At 38.2% G+C, this 26,072-nt stretch overlaps 5 protein-coding genes across 13 annotated transcripts in view; 3 read left to right on the top strand and 2 right to left on the bottom strand.

The window, feature by feature from the left end:
• LOC139112264 (rho GTPase-activating protein 20) overlaps positions 1-5,782 on the top strand; it is a 166,401-nt gene extending 160,619 nt beyond the window's left edge. For all 3 annotated transcript variants that reach the window (XM_070673185.1, XM_070673187.1, XM_070673188.1), the window contains 6 exons: positions 717-875; positions 1,007-1,224; positions 1,337-1,463; positions 1,868-2,541; positions 2,718-3,019; positions 3,133-5,782. In XM_070673185.1, the coding sequence (XP_070529286.1) occupies positions 717-875; positions 1,007-1,224; positions 1,337-1,463; positions 1,868-2,541; positions 2,718-3,019; positions 3,133-4,334 (2,682 nt within the window). In that variant the 3' untranslated portion in view covers positions 4,335-5,782. The remainder of the gene's footprint in view (positions 1-716; positions 876-1,006; positions 1,225-1,336; positions 1,464-1,867; positions 2,542-2,717; positions 3,020-3,132) is intronic.
• A 636-nt stretch (positions 5,783-6,418) lies between these two features.
• LOC139112261 (uncharacterized) lies at positions 6,419-8,515 on the top strand. Its single transcript, XM_070673182.1, has 3 exons — positions 6,419-6,918; positions 7,052-7,596; positions 7,681-8,515. Exons 1-3 carry the CDS (start codon positions 6,625-6,627, stop codon positions 8,045-8,047), a joined length of 1,206 nt encoding a protein of 401 aa, XP_070529283.1. The 5' UTR covers positions 6,419-6,624; the 3' UTR covers positions 8,048-8,515.
• A 94-nt stretch (positions 8,516-8,609) lies between these two features.
• Positions 8,610-12,728, bottom strand: LOC139112259 (ubiquinone biosynthesis protein COQ9, mitochondrial-like). Of its 4 annotated transcripts, XM_070673180.1 has the most exons (5): positions 12,536-12,728; positions 9,821-10,015; positions 9,302-9,645; positions 8,991-9,209; positions 8,610-8,911 (listed from the first exon to the last, which is right to left on the bottom strand). In XM_070673180.1, exons 1-5 carry the CDS (start codon positions 12,585-12,587, stop codon positions 8,885-8,887), a joined length of 837 nt encoding a protein of 278 aa, XP_070529281.1. In that variant the 5' UTR covers positions 12,588-12,728; the 3' UTR covers positions 8,610-8,884. The 4 variants fall into 4 exon arrangements, with proteins under 4 accessions (XP_070529281.1, XP_070529278.1, XP_070529277.1 ...); XM_070673177.1 differs by lacking the exons at positions 8,610-8,911; positions 8,991-9,209; positions 9,302-9,645; positions 9,821-10,015 and adding exons at positions 10,152-12,060; positions 12,133-12,464 and having other exon boundaries at positions 12,536-12,716; XM_070673176.1 differs by lacking the exons at positions 8,610-8,911; positions 8,991-9,209; positions 9,302-9,645; positions 9,821-10,015 and adding exons at positions 10,152-12,060; positions 12,157-12,464 and having other exon boundaries at positions 12,536-12,716.
• A 55-nt stretch (positions 12,729-12,783) lies between these two features.
• Positions 12,784-16,236, top strand: LOC139112258 (G patch domain-containing protein 1 homolog). Of its 2 annotated transcripts, none has more exons than XM_070673174.1 (3): positions 12,784-13,141; positions 13,234-13,606; positions 13,727-16,236. In XM_070673174.1, exons 1-3 carry the CDS (start codon positions 13,078-13,080, stop codon positions 16,089-16,091), a joined length of 2,802 nt encoding a protein of 933 aa, XP_070529275.1. In that variant the 5' UTR covers positions 12,784-13,077; the 3' UTR covers positions 16,092-16,236. The 2 variants fall into 2 exon arrangements, with proteins under 2 accessions (XP_070529275.1, XP_070529276.1); XM_070673175.1 differs by having other exon boundaries at positions 13,217-13,606.
• On the bottom strand, positions 16,120-25,927 carry LOC139112256 (uncharacterized). Of its 3 annotated transcripts, none has more exons than XM_070673171.1 (29): positions 25,613-25,927; positions 24,711-24,809; positions 24,556-24,639; positions 24,287-24,444; positions 24,070-24,161; positions 23,758-23,844; positions 23,111-23,276; positions 22,812-23,037; positions 21,844-21,997; positions 21,564-21,693; positions 21,256-21,486; positions 21,006-21,179; positions 20,726-20,886; positions 20,358-20,640; positions 20,142-20,256; positions 19,921-20,035; positions 19,724-19,846; positions 19,263-19,610; positions 18,989-19,159; positions 18,753-18,908; positions 18,561-18,668; positions 18,194-18,469; positions 18,035-18,089; positions 17,815-17,956; positions 17,645-17,750; positions 17,466-17,575; positions 17,247-17,388; positions 17,066-17,169; positions 16,120-16,990 (listed from the first exon to the last, which is right to left on the bottom strand). In XM_070673171.1, exons 2-29 carry the CDS (start codon positions 24,806-24,808, stop codon positions 16,927-16,929), a joined length of 4,179 nt encoding a protein of 1,392 aa, XP_070529272.1. In that variant the 5' UTR covers position 24,809; positions 25,613-25,927; the 3' UTR covers positions 16,120-16,926. The 3 variants fall into 3 exon arrangements, with proteins under 3 accessions (XP_070529272.1, XP_070529273.1, XP_070529274.1); XM_070673172.1 differs by lacking the exon at positions 25,613-25,927 and adding an exon at positions 24,939-25,166; XM_070673173.1 differs by lacking the exon at positions 23,758-23,844 and having other exon boundaries at positions 25,613-25,926.
• Between the last annotated feature and the right edge of the window lie 145 nt (positions 25,928-26,072).

Below are 26,072 nucleotides of genomic sequence, written 5' to 3'. Positions count from 1 at the left end.
CCTTTCTCACGGTCGTTTAGACACATCTCGTTTTTTTTTCCTTTTTTTTTTTCCTGCCTCTGCGGAAAAATGCTCTCGCGTGCTGCGCGGCGTTTAGGCGAGGTTAGGTTCCGGGCCGTGCATACGCACTTCCTTCCCACGTTCATTCGCGTAGCCATCCGGATGCAGACGCATTATCCGATAATTTTTCCCAGCCTCGTTTTCACCCGAGCCGACCCCGCCGGTCACCGCGAACGACGAAATAGACGTTCGCTTCAATGGAACGCTCACTTTCTGCGTCCGCGTCTGTAATAAAAAGAAAAAAAATGTTAGAAATGGAATAGAAACCGTGTCACCGAGAAATGGGAGGCTGACAATAATGACAGCGGTGAATGATACTTACGTTCGTTCCATGGAAAGTGCGTCGTTCTCTCTTCGGCGTAATGGCAGATACCGTTAGTGCAATGACTACGAAAATCAAAAGAGAAATAAAATGGTTTATTAAAAAAAAAAAAAAAAAAAAAAAAATGGCGGGTAAAATTTAATTTGAATTATTTTGCGCGGAGTTATGCGCGGGATTTTTTAAAATATTCCTCGTCTATATCTACCTAGTTTTGCTCTTTCTGTCTATTTTCTATACATATATGCTTCCTGTCGGTTCATCCTAAACTCCCTAATCTTTCTTTCTCGATACGCTCTTTTTAAAATTAAATATTTATATATTTTATTACTTTTAGAAAACGAAGAACATGTTACGTAAACGAAATGGCACCACTCCAGCCAGGCTGACAAGAGGACTCTCTCAGAAGGGACTGGATATCCCGGACAGTGCTTCTTCTCCGATAAAATCGCCGACTAGGACTTTCCTTCTAGAAACCCCTGTTCAATTTACCACGGTAAAAAATAATTAAAAATAAATTATCACAAATAAAACATATTTGCGAATAAATTCGTTTGAATTGGAATAAATTAAAATATCGGTAATAAAAAAATTCAAGCTTAATACTAACGATTTTTTCAATTTCAGGGCATGCAGTCTCAGGAGAGGCACCTCTTCCTCTTCACCGATCTTCTGTTGATCGCGAAGGCTCGTAGCAGCGGGAACTTCAAACTGAAACAGATTGTGAAGATGAGCGAGCTCTGGCTCACGGCCGGTCATATAGAAGACGTCGCGGAGACCAGCAAGTCCGTGGAAACGAGCTTCGTAATTGGCTGGCCCACCACGAACGTCGTGGCCACTTTTATGTAAGTGGACTCTATTCCAAATCTGCAAATATCGAGGCGACAGAAGCATTAAATAGAAAACCCGAGGATCTTGCAATTGTTATCGTTGTCACGGTTGAATTCACTCTTGCAGGACCGCTGCAGCACGCGATCTCTGGTGGGGACGTCTGAACGAGCTCGTGCAAGAGGAAAGAAGTAAAGAGCCGTTGAAAACGAACATTCAAGTTATGTACCACGACAACGACACGCACACCGACTACGTAAGTGTGCCTCGTCTTTTAACGCGAGGACGGATACGCTTCGCGTTCAACGCCTTTCGCGCGCGTTATTCTTTGTCGCGCGCTCGAATCCGCGGAACTTGATTATCACTCGACCTTCCCGGTGGTATTTTACTTCGTAAAAGACGTCTTTTATCCCGCGCCGTCGGTGCCACGTTAGAATCGTCGTCGCGGCATTGTGCCGGCATTCACCTTCAATCATCGCTCGTAATTCATCGATGGTGCATGAAGGCATAATCCGCCTGGATCGTGAATAAATTTCCGTTAGATAAACGCTGTCTTCTCGTCGGCAAACAGGGAGCGACGAATCTGGCAATGTATTATTCATCCTTTCGCAACATCCGACGAAGGTAGAAGTACTCACGTGTCGTTTTCGTATTTTGCAGTTCAAAACGATGACAGTCTACTCCGACAAAACGGCACAGGACTGCGTGAGCAAGGCGATGTCGCTGTGGGACCTTCAGGCTTCTTCAGGGCCCTTCCAGCTTTGGGCACGAACGTTTCCGGACGAGCCGCCGTATCCGTTGATTGGGCACGAGCGACCATTCGCCGTGAAGATGTCACGTCTACGACACATGCTGTCGACGGACGAGGGTTTCGATCTGGTGCACATCAACAACAGCGGCGTCGACTTGTGTCACTTCATTCTTAGACCGGTGATGAAAACGCCCGCGAAGAAGAACAATCGTTCGAAGATCACTGGCCTGCTGCGCCGCTCGCTGTCGTTGAATCCGCACCTCTTCGGCGTACCTCTGGCGCGGCTGGACGAGAACGGCCTGCCTAAACCCGTTCTCGTGATGCTGCAGCAGTTATTCGCGAAAGGTCCGTTCATGCAAGGGATATTCCGCAAGTCTGCGAATGTCCGAATCGTCCGTGAGCTGCGAGAACAAATCGAGTCTACAGGAGATCCCAGCTGTTTGGAGGATGCACCGATTATAGCTGTGGCGGCTTTGCTGAAGGACTTCTTGAGATCTCTGCCGGATCCTCTCTTAACATCTCATCTCTTTCCTCTCTGGATGGAGAGCTTGGATACGTCGAGTCCTGTTCAAACAATTAAAAGGTTTATAATTTATTTCAATTACGATTCAGCAATGTTGTTTTTAATTTCTGCTGAACGTTACAGAACGTCATTTATTTTTGCTTCTTTTTTAAAAAAAAATATAAATATAAATAAATTAATAAAACTGGTGTACGCTTAATAATAAAATTAAAACAATTTTTTGTTTTTTTTTTCAGCATTTTACATAGACTGCCAAAGGCGAATTTTACCTTACTCTCACATTTAATTTGCGTGCTGCATCATGTGGCGAAACGATCGAAACGTAATTTGATGTGCGCCAGCAATCTCGGCGTTTGCTGTGGTCCGAGTTTGCTGTGGTCTTCGAATCCGACGGTGAATCAGAGTAGAGCGATCCCGACGATCACGGAAATGTTGATCCGTCATTGCGAAGATCTGTTCGGCGCCGATGTTACGCATCTCCTCGGGGAAGATACGCGCAGCGATAGCGGAGCTGAGGAAAGCACCGATAGTCTTCACTGTAAGTAATAAACTAATTAAAAAAACATTTTCTTGACAATTATATATATAATATAATGGGATATTTTAATAATTGCATTATTTATTATTAAGGTTTTTTCTTTTTCTTTTCAGCAGGTGGAATATCTTTGGATAGCTTGGACCTCACAGAGGCTCCGCGTAGAGATCCCATGTCTCTATCAAGAGACTCGGGCTTGACCTTGTCAGATTGTCAATTATTCATCCCGGAATCGCCCGTAGGCTCAGAAGACTCCGCGCCAAACGCTCCAACATCTACCAATTACGATAAATCTTTCACGAAAGAGGAAAAATCTAATGGTAAAACCTACATGCCAGTTTATAGATGCGGATGGGAAGAAAGGCTGAATGGCTATGCATCTGGAAATCATACAAATAGTACGGAGCACAACTTCAGAGAAGAAAAAGCCAATGAATGTTATCCCAATTCGTCTCAGCCGTCTAATTTCCAACGACAAGATTGGTTACGAGCGCAGCTCAAAAGAACGCCTAGAACGAATAAATTGGACGAGCACGAACACAGAAAAGAGAGATTCGGCGACAAAGACATATATGACAGGGAGTACCTTAGACAAGACACAATAAAAGAAAATGTGGAAAACTGCAAGACTTACCGGAGCAGACAGTTGAACGTAAGTTACGAAATACTATCGGAGGATTACAATAGTAAAAGCTTGCAGCAGGACATTCGAAGTGCCGAACGGATGTCGATTCACAATTCGGAGCAGGATTTAACGGGCAGCGGCGACACATCCCGCTCCGGCAGTGATTGTTACGAATTCAAAAAGGTAAAGTCTTCCGAGGTTCAATATGTAAGTCTCGAATCACCGATGTCGGAGAAAGAGCGCTGTCGTCAAGCTCGCGATTGTGAATTATACGACGACTTCGTTAGAGTAAACGCATCCATATATATGGAAGCGTTGAAGTACTGCAACGGCAAAGAATCGAATGGCGAATCCGACGGTAAAGTTACGTACTGCCAAGATAGAAGTCGATCAACCGAAATCTATGGAACCGCGGACGCAAACGATTCTTACAAAAGCGTAGTCGACCTTCGCGAGGACGAACAGGAGAAGAGAACTACGTTGTGGCCGGATACACCGCCGCCGTTGCCGCCGAGGCTCAAACACCTACCGCCGGTGCACATGAATCTCGAAGACAGGCACAAAGTCGCGGGTAGATCCAGATCGTTACCACCGCCACCGCCTTATCGGCCTCCACCGCAACCGCGCGCTCCCATCACCACGAGGCATCTAGGATTCGGTAGATCCATCGTCGACGACGAGAGCTACGTCTGAGTACAAGCGGCGGATTCATGTCTCGTAATCATCGAATATTCCCTTTTTTCCCTCCGTCCCGTTATCCCGGTGTGTAGAATGTCCGAGTCGTGGATTCCTTACGACAATTGAACCTAGTCCAAACCAAAACTTGCATATCGGGATAGAGAGATGGTCACGTTTAATCGCGCCGTCGTGATTTTTCGTTAAAAGCGACGAGTACTTATCGTCCTTCTGTTTTTTTTATTTTTATTTTTTTTTTTTTTATTGATCAAATATAGAAATAGCGAGATGAATGGGATGAAGTGAGTGAATTATAAAATTCGTCTATTCGTAACCGCCGACAATAGAGCTTGGCCCGTGTTCTTGTATTCAGCATCAAGTGTTCAATATCTGTGTTTTTTTTGGACTTGAATTTTTCATACATATAAGTGATCGATACGCTGATTTAGATGGTTGTGTCAGGGCTAAACGCTAAGCTAAATCGAGGACCCGGGCCTGTGACTGTCATTCAGTGATTCAGGGTGCTTCCATGAGCGTTAATTCACACTATCTTAGTAGGCTTAGTATTTTCATATTTAAGTAGCTAACTAAGCGTAGACTAAACAACCGAACGATACTATATTTCTTAACGTGAATAATGTTTGTAAAAATATGAGAGATGAATTCTTTATGGGCACTGAAGAAGTCCTGTGGAAATACATATGCTGCCTGTTAGTAGCATGATAAAAGGCAAAATAATGCGCTTAACAAATACAGATTTTAATAGCGCCTTTATATAAATTAGCGCGACGAGTCTTTTATCTTTTTTCTAAATTATTTTTAATAAACGTTATCTTTAAACCAAGTGCACTTTTTTCTGTCAATGCAACGGGCGCGTTTGTCTTTTAAGTTTTCCAAAAAATCAAGACTGCAAGAACAATTACAGTAATAAAGTTTTGCAGAAGAAAATAAATACCAATCGAAGCTGATTTTAAGTTAAAAAAGAAAGAGAAAAAAAAACAAAAAAAAAAGACTTCTTGACATTCTATTTTTTTTTAATAACTTTGTTAACAGCGCATCCAAAACGATGTTTTATATAAAATTTAATTGACAGACTTATTATTAGCTTTTCAATATTTTCTTTTTTCGGACATACTTGCCAGATCTTTTTTCACGTTTGCGTTAAACGAGAATGAACCTCCCCTGTAACCAACCATGATAAGCTTCCTTTCTTTGACAATCTTAACAAGATTTGTAAACATAAGATACTGTGTGCGTGAATACAATCGCGATTATCTTTTTAACGGCTATAAGAAGCGTTGGAGTGTTATATTATTATACGACCAGGCGTTTGCCGTTTCTTTGTATATATCAATCTGTAAACTGTCATCTTTTATATCGTTGAACTTATGATACGATGTGTAACACTTATAAGATATGTATACTTATCTAAATTATATATGTTATGCTATAAAAGCAAATATATATATATTTCGTATTTTATATATTTACAGGTATTTTTTTTTATCTCGTTAAATAATCCCGTTCGTTTTACGGTACAGTTGCGTATTAATAGACAAATAAATTGATTATGCTACGAAAATATTTCTTACGCTAATTTAAATATTTCGCGTTCGGAAATTATACGATTTATATATTTAATTTGTCTTGTAATTTTCAAGTACAAAAGCAGTTCAAAATAAAAAGAAAAGAGAGATAAATTTATATATAAATTAAGAAATGGAAAAAAACGTATCTTAAGAATAAACGTGATATTTCAAAAGTCGTTTATAAAGCCAAAAAATTTTCAAAGTATATATATCTTAATTACTTACGTGCGATGTTTTATCTGAATTAAAACGTCTGCCTTGTTCTTTTCTTTGCTTTGATTTTGTCCTCCGTTCGATCGTCTGATAATCAGCACGTTGATTCGCACCACAAATTTTCTTTTTGTTCTTTTATTGAAGTAATACGTAATACAATTAATTCACTCTAAATTAATTCAATCAGTGGTGGCTCGTAGCGAAATTTCTCGGAACTAAAAAATTAATCTATTATTTAATTGGTTTATCGTGAACCAATGGGTTTGATTTATGGCGCCATTAATTACGCTGCTTGCCACCATGTGGCGCCACTTGTCAGTGTTGAACGCCAGTGTGTCTTGCCCGATTTTTTTGAACGATCTCCGCGGCTGATTTTCGGCGATCATTTCGGGACGCGGAATCACGCCGGTCGCGCGAAGCGGATGGCGTTTGCGAGTGCGCTGCGTAAACAGCGGGTGAGATAATTCGGCCTGTGTATTATCGTGCGTTCGCTGTCGCACGCGAACATGACAGATCAGAGTAGGGACCCAGACTCGACCGCGAGCACCGCGGCGACGGGGCAGACCGGAGCACGACGGAAATCTAAACGCGGAAACGCAAGCGGAAAGCTCGCGACGCTTCTCCGGCGGTGCGACGGCAATCGGTGCCAGGAATACAAGCGGGAGGACCCGACGATCGATGCCAGGTCGACGGAGCACCGACTCAGAGGCTCGTCGAGCAGCAGGCTGTCATTCCTCGACTTCGTGTGCAACGTCAAGAAGCATCTCCTGCTGAAGAATCTGTGCAAATCTAAGAAAAAGGTAGAGCTTTTGTGCTACAACATCTCCCTCGCTCCTCGCCGCCTACCGTCTGGAACAAGATTTTTTTTTCTCTTAAAATAGTCGTTGTATCTATTGGAATGTTTATCGTATCTAAAATAATTCTCCTTTTCAGACCAAAGAGACTGAAACAGCAAGTTCCTGTTCTGGTACAAAGCAGAACGTCATATCTGTCATTGAGTCTCTTCACCTTTGCCAAAACCAAACGCTTTCAAGCGACGATCAGGCCTTGTTAGAAAGACAACTTTTGTACGAAAGCAGATTGAGTGGTGACTTACTTGATAACTCCTGTCACAGTACTGAAAAAAATGTAGTTAACAACAGCACACAGTATGGTACTACCGGCACAAATCTCCATGCAGTTTCTACGAGACAGCAAGATAAATCCGTGAGCGATGTCGTGACAACCGTTAGTGAAACGGCAGTGACGCATTCTGCTTATTCTGATGCAACAGTGGTAGTTTCCAGTGCAGGAATTCCCGGCAATATAAACGAAACGTTGAATAACGAACATAAAGTCAAAGCAAGTCTCGCAAAGGAGTTGCTTAATTTAAGTAAATATGGATGGTATTGGGGTCCCATATCAGGAGACGAAGCTGACGCTAAACTTATATCAGAGCCAGATGGTGCATTTCTGGTGCGAGATTCATCAGACGATAGGTGCATTACCTAAATAATTTAATTACTTTGCACGGTGACCATTTATATTCATATGCTAAGTAAAATTCCACAACTTTTCTGTAGGTACGTCCTAACACTCAGCTTTAAATCATCCGGGAAGATGCTTCATGCGCGCATGGAGCACAGTGGTGGCCTATTTTCCCTGTGCAATCAAAGCGCAGAAAACGAAGGCTTTACTTCAGTGGCCGCCTTAATAAATCACTCCATGAACTTTAGCCAGTCAGCTGTGATTTGTTACTCGCGGCCGAAATATCCGGGATACCCATCGTTTCCGGTCAGGTTAACAAAACCAGTGAGCAGATTCACACAAGTAAGAAGTCTGCAATATCTTTGCCGTTTTGTCATTCGTCAGTATATTAGATTAGATAATATACACAAGTTGCCTTTGCCAAAAACTATCAAAGGGTATATTCAAGAAGCACATTATTAAAATGAAACAGATAAGAAAATAATTAAAAAATGTTGAGATTAATAAAATTATTTTTGCCAAAATACATAATTAAAGAAAAGAGTTAAAGAATAAATTTTTACGATGAGGTAATGACAAAAGTTTATATGCATATGCATACGCGTAAAATCACACGTATAAAAAATTGTTTTTTTAAAAACTTTAAAAATGTTATATTTTACAAAATTAAAAAATAATATTTTTTTTAATTATAACGTATCATTATCTCACAAGCAGGAGAAAATTATAAACTATTAAAAAGATAAAATATTAATATTGTTCTTTAAAATATTACGTTATTTTATCAAAAGAGAGTATTTCATATTTATTACAAGTTGTATAATCCTAAGAGAAATTTGCAATAAAATTTCTATAAGTTAATAATCGTAGATAAAACTTTGTCTTCTTCTGCTACTTTACAGTAGCAGAATATGAATAAATAGAGCAAATTTTTTATATAATTGACTCTATGATTATACTTAATTATGATAATATGCAGGGTAAACGAATTGTTTTTAATCTATTGTTAAAAAATTCATACAGCTTTACGTAATCAACAATTTATATCTTTACATTTTGCATAGAAATAGATTTATAACCTATTTTATTGTACAGATTTTGTTAAAATATATCACTGTATAAAAAAAAAATTAATTATAATCACTAATATTTTCTTAATTAATAATATCTAATTAATAATTAAGTTCAGTAAATCAAACTTTTCTCTACCAGTGATTTTAATACACAATTAATACTTTAAAAACACCTACAGAAATTCTCTTTCCCTAGAATCGTCTTTCACGTCTATTTTTTCTTTCGTTAATTTAATCCAAGTATATTGCGAGCCTAGAACAGAAAAATATATGTATAATGTAACAATATAGCTCACAGTATTAATTATATAATTTACTAGAAATAATCGTACTGTTATAAAAACAGCAGTGGCTGTCTCCGAAACTCGGCTTAGAGCTTCGTCTGGTTTCTTTGAGCTGGAAAGTATCATTTGTATTTGCAAAGTATCTTTTATTCGTCTTTCCAGAAATAGCCAAGTGTCTCTGTGATCGTCACTCGTATCTTGCAGCATGTACAATTCGGTGGCCTTGTAAATAGTCGCCAGTATCATCCTTCTGGTATACCAGTTAATCTAATCAAAGTAATATACCTTATTTAGACAGCACATATTCCAACAATATCTTTTTCTTATACCAACAGATAAGCGTTAACGATACGACGTACATCGACAGACCTGTCACCAGTATAATAACAAATATCATCGACCAAAGTTAATAAATTTGCCAAAGTAGTCGGTACGTTCGGCGGTAAAGTCATAATAGCCATTGCTTGCGGCCAGGTTGTTTTGTAGGGAATCACCATCCTCAACCGGGTCTCCACTGCGTCGCGAACTTGTTGTTCTGGTGTCTTCCGCGGATTCGAGGGATCCGCTTCAATGACTTTTGCGTCTTTCTCCAAGATTTGCTTTAATTCCTGGTTGCATAAAGAATAAAAATACAGCACTAACGCCGCGCTACCGTTTGGAAACAGTCCATGTGTTACACCTGGATATCCAATTGATTCAGCACCTGTAATATCAGTATTTTTTTAATTATTTTATTAAAATTAATATTATTTTACGTTGAAATTTAATTAGATATGTTTGAATACTAAAAATCCAGAAAAAAAAGATTACATTTATCTTTCAAGATAGTAGAAAAATTAATTACAAGATAGAATGTAAAAAGAAATATTTCAAATTACCAGCACTAATAGCTTGTTTGCTCCATCCCATATCAGGAACGAATTTTAAAGAAGCGTTAAGTATTTTCATTTTTATATTTTTCTCGTACTCCTCGTCATTCTCCTCGTGCACGGACTGTTGCAATTCTGTTTTTTTATCATCGTTTTCAAATTGATCGGCCAGCAAAGCCCTGGAAGTCCATAAACGTCTAAAACCTAATAAAATTAATAACTACTTTTAAAATTATCTACACGATGCGCATATATATTATACACAAATATGTGCGATATATAAAAATAACGCATTAAAATGACTTATGTCAATATATAGTTATCATTTGTATCACGCAATAATAAAACGTAATGATATTCATACGACAAATGTAATTTTAGAAAAATGTTTATTAAACTTTAGGCAATATTACAATTTTATATGACATTTTTACAGTTAATTATATATATATATATATTTTACTTATAGTACGTCTATTCTTTTTCCAATCTTTTAATTTGTGCATTAATCTAAGCATTCGTTAACTCGTACAAGAATGCTTTCTATAACGTCTATAGCATTTAGCGCTTGATAACAGATCTCAATTTTATCAGAAACTGGCATAATTGGTAATAGTTTACCACCGACAAATAATTCAACTTCTATATTAGCGTTAACTGATTCAGCGTCTTGTTTTTCAGTTAAGTTCTTTGTTTGTTTTAAATCTGCCATCTTTACAGTCCAATGTGCTCTGCATAAATCTATGCCTTGTCTTAACGGAATCAGATAATCATTTTCTAGCATATCCTCCATATCCCAAATTCCCGTCTCGTTATCTTGATCCCTGATGAATAAAAATCTTAGCAAGTTCAGCGCAGTGATAATTTCTTCTGTTAATTCTATTATGTCAGAAAAACCTCCATGTGGCAAATTGCAAGCCTTCTTCAATAATATTTCCATATTTCTTCCGAGAAATTGAGGATTTGGCGGAGTTGTACTGAGGCATTGAATGATAGAAGATTTAAATATGCCGGTAATGTGACTTCTTAACCCAGAATGTTCAGCTATCGCGTACAAATTAACAATAACAGCATATCTAGCTTCCATGTCAAAAATCTCGATATAATTTTGAAGTACGCTCACCGCGTGTTTGCGTTGTTTATCGCTGTTGGAGTAAATCATTATTTTAGTAATTGACGCCAACAATTCTATATATATTTCTAATTCAAACACCTGGGAATTTAAGGAGTAAAGCGGAATACGTCTCATAACAGTTTCCATGAAAGTTAATCCGTTAGATATAGAACACTGATGATTAAGCAGTTCTTTGAAAAAAAATGTACAAATTTCGAAAATGTAATAAAAATTATATACTTGAGGCACGTTTATCCAATATTTTTCCTTCGTAACTACGTGAAAATAAAAATTGCCATAGGCTAGATCCGGTATCTCATAAATCCACTGTGATAAAATAGGATTGTTGTAATCTTCGTCTTCGTCCTCTTTGAAGTCGGGGAATTTTTTACGGTCAACGATATCCAAGAAACCTAATACATCTCCATTAAGGTAAAACGCTTGTTTCATTATATTATCTATGAGATTTGTGTACTTAATTCTTTTAGGAATGTACTTATCCAAAAAGCAAAACGGCTTTTCAAATAACTTAATAAGAAAGGTAAAAATAAACTTCCCGGACAAAGATTTATTCTCGCTTATGGAATTGCTGTTTATCATTTCTTTCACTATTGATTCTGTGAATGTCAGAATTTCTTCGTACGTATATATAAGTCTATCGATATCTTCTGGATTGTCAAGGAGCTCGTCTGACAGTGGTAAGCACTTAATATATATTCCCAACGACTTCAAGTACCAGTCAATGACTTTATCTTGCTTCGTTGGTACTTTTATTAGACAAATTCTCAACACATTTAAAACTGCGCTGAAATTTTCGTGGTCGCTAGCTTGCATTAAATACTTTTGTAGCTCTATTATCATGTAGCAGGCCTCAGTTTTAGCCATGTGCATCAACACATTGAAGGCACATTTAAAGACTTCTTTCTCATGATGTAATACAGAGCGTGTAAGTTTTGAAATAATGAGACATATAGCAGCACTGTCGAATAAAACTTGGTGCGTATTTTTTTCCAAAAGCCTTATGACTTCTTCAGTTTTACATTCGTTCAGCAAATCATTAATCTGAGTGACAAATTCTTCAGTCTTTATCTGTGTGGTATGAGTTATATCTTCTTTTGATTCCATGTTGGCAAAGCTGATAACAGAAATAGTAAGATGCAAATAAAATTATTCGTCAGAAGTATATATACACGTATAATATATATACCTTTTACATATGCATATATATTACCTATTAAAATAATATCAAGTGCTTTCTTCTTAGCTGCCAAGTGTCTGCGAAGATTTTTGTTAACAAAATGTTGACATGTACCTCTCCCGTTTTCGTTCCCAGAGAAAGAAACGCAATGGCTCTCCTTCGAAAGTGTTTTTATGCGAGGTTACGTCTAACAAAACACGCGTTAAAAGAAACGATGCGCCTTTCCGATCCTGGCACGAAAAGTCAAAGAGAGAAAATGGGAATTCTTCGGTCATGCGCGAGCGAGCGAGCGAGCGGCTCTCAAGTTTCATAAACGGCTCGCTAAAAACAAAGAAGGATTCCTGGAGAGGGGATCACGCGAGCTCAAGAGTGATAAGCATGATTAAAATAAAATGCTGACAATGTCGCTTACCGGCCACTGCGAGTCTACTCCGCGCTGAGAGGAACAAATTAAAGGTCGCCATGAAACCTTTGGGTTCTTATCCGCTAAATATCGACGGCGTAACGTGCATGTTCTCAAGATCGGGGCTGAAATATCGTGAGACGCTCTCACGTGAATCTCGCGTTGTCGGGCGTTAGTTGCGCTTGTTACGAAAATCAATGGCCGGACGGACGGACGGACATAACCTAACATTTCTCTCTCGATCTCGAGGCGCGGCGCATGGTGATTACATGAGATCAGGCCAATCAAAGGGAAGAAATTTTTGCTGAGCGTGCGACGTCAATTGGCTGCGTTCGTTCGCAATTTTCTATCGCGGCCAATGAACGGGCAGGAAAGTGCAGTAAGTGTACATGTGCACTTACATTGGTGTTCGGAGCTGTCTGTTGATTTTCACGTCTGCTTCCTAACCTCAAACGCACGATTTTCATGGCAGTTCGACTATCGAAGAGACTTCCTTGCCGCTTGATTGAACGGAAACAGTACTTTTTCGGAAGAATTTAATTCATTCTGAAATGGCCGACTCGGACGACGAGAATTATGCGATCTTCGGTGTTCCCCTCGATCCTCTGGACGAAGGTACGTAAACGGAATAAATAGCTGTTCGTAGGAGTATTGTATATGTAACTGTGCTTTATTTTCTGTTATATTAAGAATTTTCGATCTCACAGAAAACATTCCGCGAAAGAAACCGATCACAATCGAGGAGCAGTATGCCTACGATGCTCAAGGTAGACGTAGGTTTCATGGGGCATTTACGGGAGGCTTCTCAGCAGGATATTTTAACACGGTGGGTACTCGCGATGGCTGGAGACCGCAACAGTTTAAGTCTTCTAGGAGTAGCAAGGCAGACAACGTTGTCCAGCGACCAGAGGACTTTATGGACGAAGAAGACACAAGTCTCTTTGGGATTGCTCCGAAAGGTATTCGAGCTACCAGTGATTATTCTGATCATGGACAGAGAGGAAAGAAAAGGGAGAGGGTAAATCAGGAAGGACCTATTCCTGGTACTCCTATCTTGAAGGAGCTCCTCAAACCTGTAAAGTTAGTATTTATAAAAATTAATGTTGTTTAATCTCTATTTTCGTTTTGGAACTCAATAAAATAGTATATCTTTGCCGAAATGCATATTAATTTAACTATATAATTGTGTCTTTATTGCAGGGAAACTGTAGGTATTATCTTGCTCAAAAAAATGGGCTGGAAACCTGGCCAGGGTGTAGGTTCTAGATTGACAAAGAAAGAAAAGCAAAAGCTAAAATTGCGTAATGAAAAATTAAAATTGGCACGAGATAATTTTAAAATGGTGGGAAGCAACTCTGAAGATTCCGACGATGATGCCGCCAATATCACTTTTGCACCTGACGATTACGAGCCATTTCGATGCAAGCCGAAGGACAATTATTTTGGCATTGGCTACTCGGGCTTGGATAGACGGAAGGTCCTTTCCAGCCACATCAATCTTTTTGATACTCCAGCATTTTGTGTTCAGGACAAGAATAAAAAATTATCGATTCACGGGCAAGCGTTCGGGGTCGGTGCCTTTGAAGCAGACGACGAGGACATTTATCAGAGAGACGACATGTCGCGTTATGACTTTGCTTTGGGCCCCGAACGTAAGCCGAAGACCAGGTGGTCACAGGACGAGCCGAGCAGCTCGCGAACCGATTGCCTTGAAGGTTTCACTCCCGCGAAGAAAAGATTAGAGAGGAAAAAGATCTTCAAGCTTCCAGAATTGCCAAAGAATTTTTTACCAGTTCACGCCGTTAGAAAAAGTAGATTTTATCCTCCGATTACGGCCCCAGTAGAAAATAAACGCCGAGAGCCATTAAACGCGTTGGATAGAGCGCGGATTTTAGAAGACTCCGATGAATGTTTAAAGAAAGCACAGCCGTCGTCGAGCACGTCCGTCGCTTCTAATATCATTTCAAAAACCTTGAATTTACATGGTAGACAGCAGACAGAAGAGAGAAAAAAATTAGAAAGCCAGCAGAAGACGACGGGTAATTCTTGGATGGATAAATTAAACGCGCAAAACTTCGTCAAGGGCGGGATTGTCGGTTCCGCACAGGATACGTGTAGTTTGAAAAAGCTGGAAGAATTTAAAGAATCTTTATCGACATCTGAGCAACTAAGCACAGAAAAATCGTCGGAGAGCGATTCCTCTAGTAAAAGTATAACAAAATTATTTTTATCCGATCCGGACAAACAGAGGCGATTCGAACAGTACCTCGTTTTCTCGAAGAACGACGAAAAAGACAAGTTCGAAAGCATTCAACCTCTTTCTATGACTGAATGGGAGAGAGGGCAAGAACGTGAGGAGTTCGAGCAAGCTGCAAAACTGGAGCAGTCAAATAATTATATGGCAGGCAAATTTGTACAAAGCACCGATCACACAACTGATACAACTGATCCAGAAAAAGATGTAAAAGAAGCAGTGAGATTAAAAATGTTCGGCAAACTCACGCGACGACGAAGCGAATGGAAACCGGCGAGCATCGTCTGCAAGAGATTCAATATTCCTGAACCAAAAGTCGGCTGTGCGCCAGTTGCTACGGACCGAAAATCAGCAAGATTCTCGGTTTTCGATTCCTTAGATTGGTGCAGCCCGTCGAAATTTACGAAAGCCACCGATACAGTTAAAACACAGCCGGAAGAAGCCGCTCGACCGCCAGGAAACACCAAAGAAAATACAAACGAAACGATTTCCAGCACCAATAATATTCCGTCTAATATATATCAACCTTCGGAGATAATCTCTGAGAAGTTTAAAACTTTTGAAGCTTCTTATGAGAAAGTTTTCGGCAAAGGTATTGAAAGTATTCCTTCTGCAACATCGAGAGACGTCGAGCAAAATGTGAAAGATAACGTAGAAAATAAAACGATCCAGGAAATAAAAGAGGAAAAGGAAGTAGCGTCTGAACCGGCATCTGCGCTCAAAGATCAATCCGAAGAAAAGAAAGATCTGTTCAAGGCGATTTTTCTTAGTAGCAGCGAAGATTCCGATAGCGAAGTGGAGGATAACGTTGACAGCGAAACTGTGAAATCAGTTTTAATCGGAAAAGACCCGAAGGAGATAAATGTGCAACGCAACACGTCGCCACCGCGAGGTATCTTCGCTAAATTAGATCTCGACAGTTTGGTGACGCAGCCAACACACAACGATGATAAAGGGACGACTTCTAAAGTTTCGGAAACCAGTTTGCCAATTAAAAGCGAATCGCCAGACGACGTAACCGACAATACAGAGATCACAGTACTGCCGGATATGTACGGTCCAGCTTTGCCGCAAAGATTATTGAAGCAAGACGATGCTTCAGCCCCAACAGAAGCTGATAATGCAAGTCAATTACTGAAACCAGTATTTCGAAGCGTCGTGGTGTCCAGAACTGCAGAGGATTCTAAACTCGGTGGAAAATGGGTTGAGCGAGATGATTTAAAAAAATCAAAGAAAAAACACAAGCATAAAGAGCACAAAAGCCCCAAACGTAAAAAGAAATCTAAAAAAGAGAAACGTTCGAAACGTTGATCTTAGCTTATAGTGATTCAAGTGATAAATTAATTTAGAATCAACTGACGAAGGTATATGTCGAGTACATAATTGTGTATAAAAATGTTCTATATGTTTTATGTCGATTAATTAATTGTTCTCAATTAAAAATTGTTCCATATATCGCTTTATTAATATTTTTTGTGCTTATTTGGCGAGGATGTACAATGAGAGACAGATATGGAATTTGCTGCGGCGACGGCGGCTGGCGTACGTGACTTCCCCCACTAGGCCGCCGAGCGCGAGGAAGGGAAGAGGCCGCGCTCTCCCTCAGTCTTCTGTGACCGGTGCTCCGCAACATATCTACGCGCGCGCTTCGTGTGAGATTCGACGCACACCACGCCAAGATCACGTACGCTAGCAGCTGTTGCAACACCACGAACACCATTCCTGACGGTGAGCGTACAGTGAGTGTACAAGAGATCGAGAGAACACGCTTTACTACTTTTTCCATTTAGAATTATTTTTGTTTTTTTTCTTTAGCTTAAATAATTTTATTACGAAACTTAAACGAATTAAAAAGCGATACGAGAACGTCGTATTTGTGGAGTGCTACTTGTTCTGAATATGAAGACTCGCCGTGGTTCAAGGATTCAAGTAAATCGACTAGACGCCGTTGACATATGTAAGTACAATATTAATTTTTCTACTAACGAAATCATTCTGGTATTGTAATACCTAAATACAAATTTGAGCAGTCCGTTTTTTTTTTATTACGATGTCGAATGTAATGTTGCTCTCTCACAAGGGACGTAATTTCATTACTCAAAATATATTAAATCTTTTAATAAAGTCGTGTATAGGATTATTAATCCTATTTCATAGAATTCCTTGAAGCAGGCCTGCTGGAATTGCTGTTTCCAGTCTTGTTCTCTACGCTAAAAGAATATAACATTTATTTTGAATATATTTATACTCATCTATATAAATAATTAAATAAATTCTTAACGTACCTGCTGCTTCTTGAACCTCTTTTGAACATGGCTGTTAATTTCTTCTTGAGATTCTTCTTCTCTATCTTAAGTGTTTCGTTGAGGCTGGTTTCAGAGCCAGATGTCTGTTAAATATTCAATAAAACATGTAATGTACGGCATTCTATTTAAAAATATTTTTTATATTCAATTATTTTCTTACTTGAAGTGAATAGTCAGTCATATTTGGGTCATCGACGCTGGACGATTTAGTTAATTTGTGTGTTAATTTCCGTATTATTCCTTTCCCATATTTTTTGTCTCGATCTAACATCTCGCTTTTTGTCGATCCACCGGAAAGACGGCTAAATATAACAATTCGTTACTCTATTGATATTTCGTATGCACTAAAAAAATATCCACGTGAATATTATTTCAATACCTGTCCACACTGGAATCTCTTTGTCGACTAGTTCCACGAGACTCAATTTCTGATCCCTCCAACGATTGCATACTCGATAAATTACTGTCGGTACCCCAAATAGCTGGAGACTGCAGGCAAAAATTAATAATCAAAAATGCAAAAAAAATTAAAATCATATTTGTTAATTTTTTACTTACTTCCTGACGAGCAGTTTGTTCCAAAGAAAGACTCTTTTTCTTCAAACGTGGTTTACTGCGATTCAACATCACTCCTTTCCCTGGATCGCTTTCTACTGATGTCGCTCTAAAACATTTTTTTTCGTATTTTTAATAGTTTCGATATTAAATCATCGTATATCATTTCTTACCTCTTTCCCAATTTCTTTAACCGCATTGCGTTCGCTTCATCCGCCGTATTCTTCGATTCTTTAAGCTCTTTCGCCACACCCATTAATTTTTTAATAGTGTACTCTAATTTTTCCGTTCTTTCACCGAGTATTGGAGTCACGGCTGCAAACACGATTTCGTGATTTAAAGTGAAACTACGTAATTAGTTATATAATAAACAACGAAATTTTTATTAAATACCTTTTATGTCGCTCTTTGTTTCCAACATTGGCGACGATTCCCTGGATTTTGGTCCCTATAATTTTATTGTACGTTCTTAAACCTCGTGACTTTGGATAATAATGACTGTCGTAATGTTTTATCACTGTTAATATTACAATATTAATTTATATTTTGTACCTTTAATCGTCTCGGTGGAGTTGGCGTATATACATCGGGCGTACCGTTCTCCGTTACGGTATTTAATTCAGGAAACAGCTGTAACAAATCCTGTACTTGTTGCATAAGGATGTTAATGTTCCGCAACTCAGTTTGCTCCAGTTTACATTTATTTAATATAACTTCCTTAAGCTCCTGCCTCTCTTTCTCGTGTCGCTCTTTCTCACGTCTCATCTTCTCGTTGCTTGTTCTTAACTTTGCGTGCGCATCTCGCAGCTCGAGTAAATCGCATTGTAGCTGAAATTGATTAATGATTAATAAAGAGAAAAAGAAAATTATCAAACTTTATATGTTTATATTCAAAGCTCGTGCAAATGTTTTCAGTTACCTCTGATAATTTCTTTTTATTTTCATCCTTCTCTTCGTCGTACACTTTTTTCAACTGGTCTTGTCTCCTTTTATTTTCAAGCCGCTCTTTGTTTCGTTCTCGTTCTATCTGCAAGTATAACGCTCGTAAAGTTATAAAAAGTCTGAATCAACTGTGTCATCTTGTTTATAATATTGCATGGCTAATAAGTACCTCGAATAGTGTTTGTCGTAAATCTCGCGCCAGCGTTGCAGTTTCTTGCAATAATCTTTGATGTTCTTCTCTCTCTTTTTGCCAAGCCAGTTCCATACGCACTTTTAACCCTGGGATCTTCGAGCGTCCGCTGGTGAGCAATCTCTCTTCTTCCAACTGAAATCGAATAATGATCGTGAAATCGTAAAAAGATATGAAAGTTTATTTGCGTCTGATTAATTTTAATTTACAAGTACCTCATTAATTCGGGACTGCAATTCAGAGACTTTGACGTGACTAGCTGATTTTTCCGAAACTAATTCAGCCTTAAGCCTGGAAGCTTCTAATCTTGTTTCGGAGAGCTCGTCTTCCATGCAACTGATTTGTTTTTCTAGCACTAATACGTTGGCTTTTGACGATTCTTCGTCCTAACGCACAATAGGTTTTTAATTTAAAATTAATTAATTACAAGGATAAAATGGATCAGTAATACAATTCTATTAATATCGTAGAAATTTGTAAGATATTTACTTCGTCTGATTTTCCCGAAGATGCATTAGAAAGTCTACCTCTCGTGGACTTTAGCTCGCCTATAGTTTTTTGTGCGCCTTCCAACATGTGCTTGTAAGTATCACGTTCGCGTTTATATCGCGATAATTGATTTTGGATTGCTTGTATTTCGTCATTAATCGCTGTAATTCTGTGCTCATAACGCATTTTACACTGTGCCAGATCTGCTTTCTTGGCCTTTTCCGTATTTGCCAAAGCATTCTTCAATTTTCGAATTTCCGACTCTAATGCTGTGGTATCGGGTGTTAACGCTTGATGAATCTTCGAAACTGCCTGATAATCCTTTAGTTTTGCAGATAAATCGTCGTTCTATAAATTAAAATAATACATAATTTTTTAAGCGAGACTAGAATTAAAAATTTATATAACTTTTAAACGAAAGAATTAATCGGCTTTTTTTTTTAATAGAGATATGTGCTTACCACTTTTCTCACATCTTCTAATCGTTCTAGTAAAGTAGCATTTTCTTTCTTCAATGTATTAATGTCGTTATTCAGTTCTTCTACGATAATTTTATTCGGCAATTGGCTTTCACGAATCTGGCCCTAAAATTATAAATAAATATTGTTTAAACGAAAGTTTCTAATAATGATTAATCGTTAGGTGAAACTTTTTGTACCTCAAGAACAGATTTTTCTAATCGCCACTCGCTCTCTTTCGTTCTCACCGAGTTACGTAACTCTTCGAGTTCAGTTCGTACATTTTGCAAGTCTTTCTTATGTTCCGAGCATGTGCTACAATAAAACGTAAAATTAAATGAAGAAAGTTATATGAAGCATGTAATATTTGCTGGCAGTAAATTCTTACTCCTCACATCGTTAGTGTCGAATTGCTGTTTACCTATTCAGAGATTCATTCTCCCTTTCAAGTTGTAGCTTTGAATTCGTAAGTTCTTCATATTTTTGGGTAAGTGTCTCTTGCTCGTGCTGATGTTTTTTTATCTCATTTTCAAGATCTGAAAATTGTGTCACATCAACTCCAAGATATATTTAAGAAATAAATTCAGAGATAAAGGCAATAATATTTTAAAATTAGTAATGTCTTTTGATACTCTACTCAATATTTTTTCGTTGTAAGTTTCTTTCATCTCGTTCATCCGTTTGGTATTTTGTCCAACCTTTTCTAAAGAAGTTATTTTTTTCTTCAGTGCTGCTACTTCGGTTTCCTTCGTTTCTTTCTCACTGGTAAGTTGTGACGTTAATTTTTCTCTCTCCCGCTTAAGTTCTGCAAGTTCTGTAGTTAGATCCGTGATCTTCATCGATGTGGTCGACTTAGTATTTTCTAATTCTTTCTTCAAACGTTTTACTTCAGCATCGAGCTTGGCCTTTGTTTGTTCAACCTATTTTAATTATTAGCATCGTAAAATAGTTTATTAATGTGTTAACTATAAATAATATTAGTGTTGAAGTGAAAAAGATATTTACAGATGTTATCGATTGCGACATTTTCGATTCTCTTTCAGTATACGATGACAAATCGTCTTGCAATCTTTTACATTTTTCTTGTTCTTGCGAAAGTTTCTCTTTTACTTCATTTATTGCGGTCTTCATCGTTGTAGACTCTTTTTCCGACGATTTAGCTGTTTCTGTAATTTAATTTTTATTGTATTTATAAAATATATATATATATATTTGACATAATATAATTTAAAAATAATGAAACGGTGATTTTATAATTATATTAAGAATAAAAATCAAGTTTTACCGAGATCTTTCTTTAGTTGTACAACCTCGTTATAAATTTTTAATTTTTCGGCTGATAACGATAGAAGTTTAGATTTTAATTTCTCCTTTTCTTCGGAAAGCGCTAGTTTATCCTTATCCCAGGCTTTTCTTTCCGCTTCTCGTAAAGTATGTGCTTCGTCCAACTTTCTCTTTACTGTAATAAGATTTAAAAACTAAGTATACTTAATTTTACTATTATTAATGCAAAATTGATAGGTTTTCTCTTTTACTGTTTAATAAATCCGCATTTTTGGGATCTTCTACTTTTACACTCGGTACAACTTTTTTCTTTTCTTTTTCGCTGGCCAATTCTTTCAGCGTAGATTCGAGTTTCTCCTTAAGCAGTTCATGTTCTTTCAGAAGGTTGTCGTACTTCAAATTATTATTATCCTTCGGTTTTACATTCGGCATATCTACATTGTGGCCATTTTTAATGTTGGTAAAGATGCTCAGTAAATCTTCTAAAATATCAACAATTCGTTAAATAGCATATTTCATAATTATTACGAAATTTAAAAATATAGTACAGTTAACAAACCTATTTCTTTCTCCATTTCGTCTACCATTTTTTTAAGCTGCAATTTTGTTGTGGATTCTGTCGGCTTTTTTTGCGTTCTATCCTGGAATGCGCTGCTCACTTTCTGCAAAACTTCTTCCGTTTTCTTCACCTATACAAATGAAAAAAGATCTTGGATATAAAATTTTATATTTGTGGTAAATATAATTAATACGTCAACTCAATTGCAATAATGGCATTATATTCTCGTAATTTAATAATAAAAAAGGAATATTTTATTTTATAATTATCATATATTTACCTCTTCATATTTTTTTTCGAAAGCAGATCGTTCACCTTCTAATTCTTCAGCTTTGCGCTCTACTTTTCGCAATTTGAATGATAATATTCGGCAATTTTTGTTCGACTGCTCCAGACTTTTTCGTAAACGAGTATATTCGTCTGCTTGTTCGTCCCTTATATGCGAAAATTATATTCGTAAAGAATATTGTGATGCAGGGTAACCATTTGGATTTTGTCGTGTTTAGTATCTCTGTTCCCCATAAAAATAAAAAAATAAAAAATTTATATAAAAACTTGCGAGGAGAGAACGCTGTAACATCCTACAATCCTTCTTTTTTTTTTACATATCCAACCTTGTTAAATTTTAATACGGATTTTCTCTCCGCGTAGATTTCTTTCAATTGAGATATTCATTTAAAAAAAATTAACATGATCCCACAAAAGTAAAAAACAATTTTTAAAAATTCACGGATTTTATGTGATCGCGATCAAGCAAAGAGCCCGTTTCCCGTAGCTGGTAAAAAATAGATTGATGACATCCGTGTTGGGATCAGATACGTTTCAATTTTGTCCAAACTGTTGTCCTGTAACAATTCCATATATAGCTTATTTTGCAAAATATGTTTGTCTTTTTTGGAATTTATCGTTGGCTACGTGCACATTTGTAGGTTTTCTGCATAAAACGGTTTGGCGTCGTGTATGCGTAAGTATTACATTATAATGTGCATATAAATTATGAATAAACTTTAGAACGTGAAAGTATCTTTTTACAAAAGTTCGACAATAACTTAATGAAAGGAACAGAGATACCGATTTTTACATGTAATGTTAAATAAAATATTTATAGCAAAATTATTTTACTAAATGATAACGAGTCGTACTTCGTAATTAGTAATTTAACTACAAATACAAGGAATATTATAGCATGCATAACGTTACATACGGAATTTTAGGATACATTATTCTTTATACAAGAAAATATAATACCTAAAATTGTCTTGCAGTTCGTAGATCTCTTCTTCCAGTTGTCTAATTTCCTTTTTCATATCTTCGTTCTCATCCATCAAGCTCTCGCAAAGACTTTCCGCGGCTTTCAATTTTGAACGTAGATCGTCGTGCGATTTATCCCTTTCGCCTCTAAACGGTTTGCTAATCGTTTCCTTTTCCAAGCTCTTTATTTTTGCTAGCAGCGTGTTTTTCTCTTGTACAAGCGCTAAAATATGTACGTGACATTGCATAAAAAAATCTTTACAAAAAAATGTTCTATAATAATTGAATAAAATTACCTTCATTTTTTTTCTGTAGTTTTGCCACTTCACTGGTCGATGTTTTGTTCGACATTGTTTCCATGGTGGTTAATCGACGTAGTAATATCTCACTTTTTTCTTTCTCTGCCTTTTCGCATCTCGCTCTCATTTCATTCAACTGAGATCTCAACTTTTCAATCTCATTCTGCGAGAAGCGAATGTCGTTAAATATTCGTGCCATTAAGATCACACTATCTTTAGATTTAATTCTCTCAACTCTGACATCTAAAGTAGACGTTTAAAGTATAATATAATTTTTTTTAATTTATTGCTGGATGTTGGTCCATCAGAAAAACACGTCAGACCCAAGAGATTTAAATCAGATATGTGTATCACAACCAAATCTTTTTCTTTATAAAGACTTTTTCGAATTACAAACAGATATAACACCGATCTGCATACACAGTTAATATCTTAATAAGTTAATTAAACATTTAAACAAAGTAAATGCATTCGATGGTAATTTTGAGGTCGCGATAGTGCCTTGTAATTCACGATACACGGTAATATGAGTTTATATACAAGTACTTGTACGATGACACACAACGATGAGCGACATATGATCGTTATTAATCACAAAACTTCCTCCGGACGTCAAAGTAACGAGAGCAACGGGATCGTCTCACCTCCTGGGTATCTTCTTTCTTTACCGTGACATTATCCAGCCCGTCCTGTACCACCTGTTTCGGCGGTGCCGGTCGTGATTTCCTTACCTAAAGTAGTGCGAAATGAGAGCGCAAAATGGAAATTTCACATTTTTGCTCACTCTTTTATCTATGATTGTCGCTACGCTACCGTTTGCTGTACAACTACAAGGCGCTTTTGTATAAAAAAGACGTTCAAGCGTATATGCGTGTACGTATGTAAATATGTACGTGTTTTATTGCAACGACATTGAGCATTCCATGCTACTAGTGGGTTAGTTAACGAACAGATACCTGAATAATGAATTCGACGTCGTTTTCTGAATTGCCACCGTGGATGTTGCTTATCACATTTTTTATTTGAAGCTTCGCCGGCTTCCTAACGTCTACGTCGACACGTGGATTCGTACAGCGTTGATTTGAGAAAAAAAAAAAACAAATCCAGCGTTAGTTATTAATTTCAGTTATTAATTAATCTAAATTTGCTGTCTCGATATTTTGCTTTTATTACTTTCTAATTTGTGAGAGTCTTCAGAAGTTTTATCTATAGAAGAAAGGTCCATCAAGGACGTCCATCCCGCCGTTGCAGCTGGCTGAGTATGATTGTTCTTATTTTCATCTTTTGCCAGATTTGTAGCTGATGACCACGTCCTTTTGCTCTCAGATCCGCTTCGAAATTCATCCAATAATGAATCAATTAATTACAGATGTTTTATCGTGGCTTAGATCAAGTACAAAGGTACGTTATGTAACAATATGTGCAGTTTGTAAAAGATTTACCGTGACGAGTCCGAAGAGAGACTAGGAGATGAAGACGTAATGTCTCCAAGGCTGTTCCTTCTGCCACCATGTTCCTTATAGTCCCTAAAAATTAATTATTAGCTTAAGTTGTACATTCTTTTATTATCACAGCTTTCTGATACTAAAGTATATACCTGAAGCACCGTTTGCAGCGAGTAGGCCATCGAACTTGAGGGTGAAAGCCCAGAGGGCAAAGAGAATCGCCTTTCTTAGACGAATACATGGAGTTCATTCTGAAAGAAAATAATTTCTCGTTTTTATATTGAGTATTCTTATGTAATAAATTATTTCCTTTGTTTTAAGCTTACTATAAACTTCGCTTTACCTTAGTATATTTAAAAGAGTAATATAAAAAATAGTACTTTAACGTGAGACTCCATCCAGTGCTCTGCGAAGAGTTATTTATCAGGGAAAGTAAGGCTCAATCGCATTTCATTGAATTCACCAGTGACAACTGTCTATCGCTGCAGCTGCATATTTGTCGGGATTACCATCGTCGGCGAATTTAGAGAAAATATAGGAAAACTGTAAGAGTAAGTCTCGCGTGAGTGCCCTCGGGTTTACAGTTCAGGAGCTTCTAATTGCGGCGAAAACTGAAATCGGCAACCTCAGGTGCGCCTTTTCGCAATAGAAAAGTTGCGAGAGTGATTCGCTCGGGAAATTGCCTCCGTCGGCGAGTTCCTCGCCGCGGCGGGGAAAGGAGAGGGGGCCGTTTTCGCGGGCCGCACCACTTATCGTCTCCGCATATTTCTGACAATACACGGACGGCACACACGTAACGAGCGTGGCACTTGGAGAACCATGCGCGTCGCCGGTTTTATTTATAAAATTTCAATGCCACGCTGTCTCTTTCCCTTTTTTTTTTTCCGCTCGTCTTTCGCTCGCGTAAAACCGGAGGAGGTCGGAAGACACTCGAAGAACTAAGGGGAAAAAGGGGGGGAAGGGACACGTTCCCCATGCGCTCGCGATCCGTGTGCCCGCGGCTCTTACGCAATCCGCCGTGAATTTTTCACGCAGGGAGGCCCTGCTTACTCACTCAATCGACGCCGAGTATCAGCCGAAGTGCGGCAGGCCGTGAATTAAATAAATCCCAGGCCGCTGCCAGTTCGGTAAGTCAGACACGGTCGTACGAGGTGGTCCTCGTCGTCACTTCCGTCCCGATTGCGCACTGCGATCGCATCGTAATCGCGCCGTAATCGGACGGCACTCGCATCTTCAAAGGGGGGGCCGGCGATTCTTCGCGGGAGGCCTACCGCGGGAAAGACGGCTCTCTTCTATCCGCGGATCCCGCTCATCCTCTTCTTCCTCTTCCTTCTGCTGCACGCGTCCCGGCGCTCGAGATTCCTACGCCGCGCGCGACGTCACTAATAGCACTGACACAGCTCCGCTATTACGGGGGTTTGTCCGTTTTCCCGATTCCCCGTAGACCGTGTGCGGGTATACGGGCGTTTGGACCTACGCCAAGGTGTATATTTGTCTCTAGCTATAAATATAGG

This window comes from Cardiocondyla obscurior, linkage group LG27 (assembly GCF_019399895.1).
Source record: "Cardiocondyla obscurior isolate alpha-2009 linkage group LG27, Cobs3.1, whole genome shotgun sequence".
Lineage (NCBI taxonomy): Eukaryota > Metazoa > Arthropoda > Insecta > Hymenoptera > Formicidae > Cardiocondyla > Cardiocondyla obscurior.
Note: the sequence above shows the minus strand (reverse complement) of the source record. Positions and strands in the feature narration are given on the sequence as shown.

Excerpts from the sequence above, each read along its gene's own strand:
- LOC139112261 (XM_070673182.1), top strand. The coding sequence starts at position 6,625 with ATGACAGATCAGAGTAGGGACCCAGACTCGACCGCGAGCACCGCGGCG. Across the intron at positions 6,919-7,051 it reads TGTGCAAATCTAAGAAAAAG|ACCAAAGAGACTGAAACAGC; the intron begins GTAGAGCTTTTG and ends TCTCCTTTTCAG. Across the intron at positions 7,597-7,680 it reads CGAGATTCATCAGACGATAG|GTACGTCCTAACACTCAGCT; the intron begins GTGCATTACCTA and ends ACTTTTCTGTAG.
- LOC139112259 (XM_070673177.1), bottom strand. The coding sequence starts at position 12,050 with ATGGAATCAAAAGAAGATATAACTCATACCACACAGATAAAGACTGAA.
- LOC139112258 (XM_070673174.1), top strand. The coding sequence starts at position 13,078 with ATGGCCGACTCGGACGACGAGAATTATGCGATCTTCGGTGTTCCCCTC. Across the intron at positions 13,142-13,233 it reads CCTCGATCCTCTGGACGAAG|AAAACATTCCGCGAAAGAAA; the intron begins GTACGTAAACGG and ends TCGATCTCACAG. Across the intron at positions 13,607-13,726 it reads GAGCTCCTCAAACCTGTAAA|GGAAACTGTAGGTATTATCT; the intron begins GTTAGTATTTAT and ends TCTTTATTGCAG.
- LOC139112256 (XM_070673171.1), bottom strand. The coding sequence starts at position 24,808 with ATGAACTCCATGTATTCGTCTAAGAAAGGCGATTCTCTTTGCCCTCTG. Across the intron at positions 17,957-18,034 it reads AACAAAGAGCGACATAAAAG|CCGTGACTCCAATACTCGGT; the intron begins GTATTTAATAAA and ends TCGTGTTTGCAG. Across the intron at positions 16,991-17,065 it reads AGAGGTTCAAGAAGCAGCAG|CGTAGAGAACAAGACTGGAA; the intron begins GTACGTTAAGAA and ends ATATTCTTTTAG.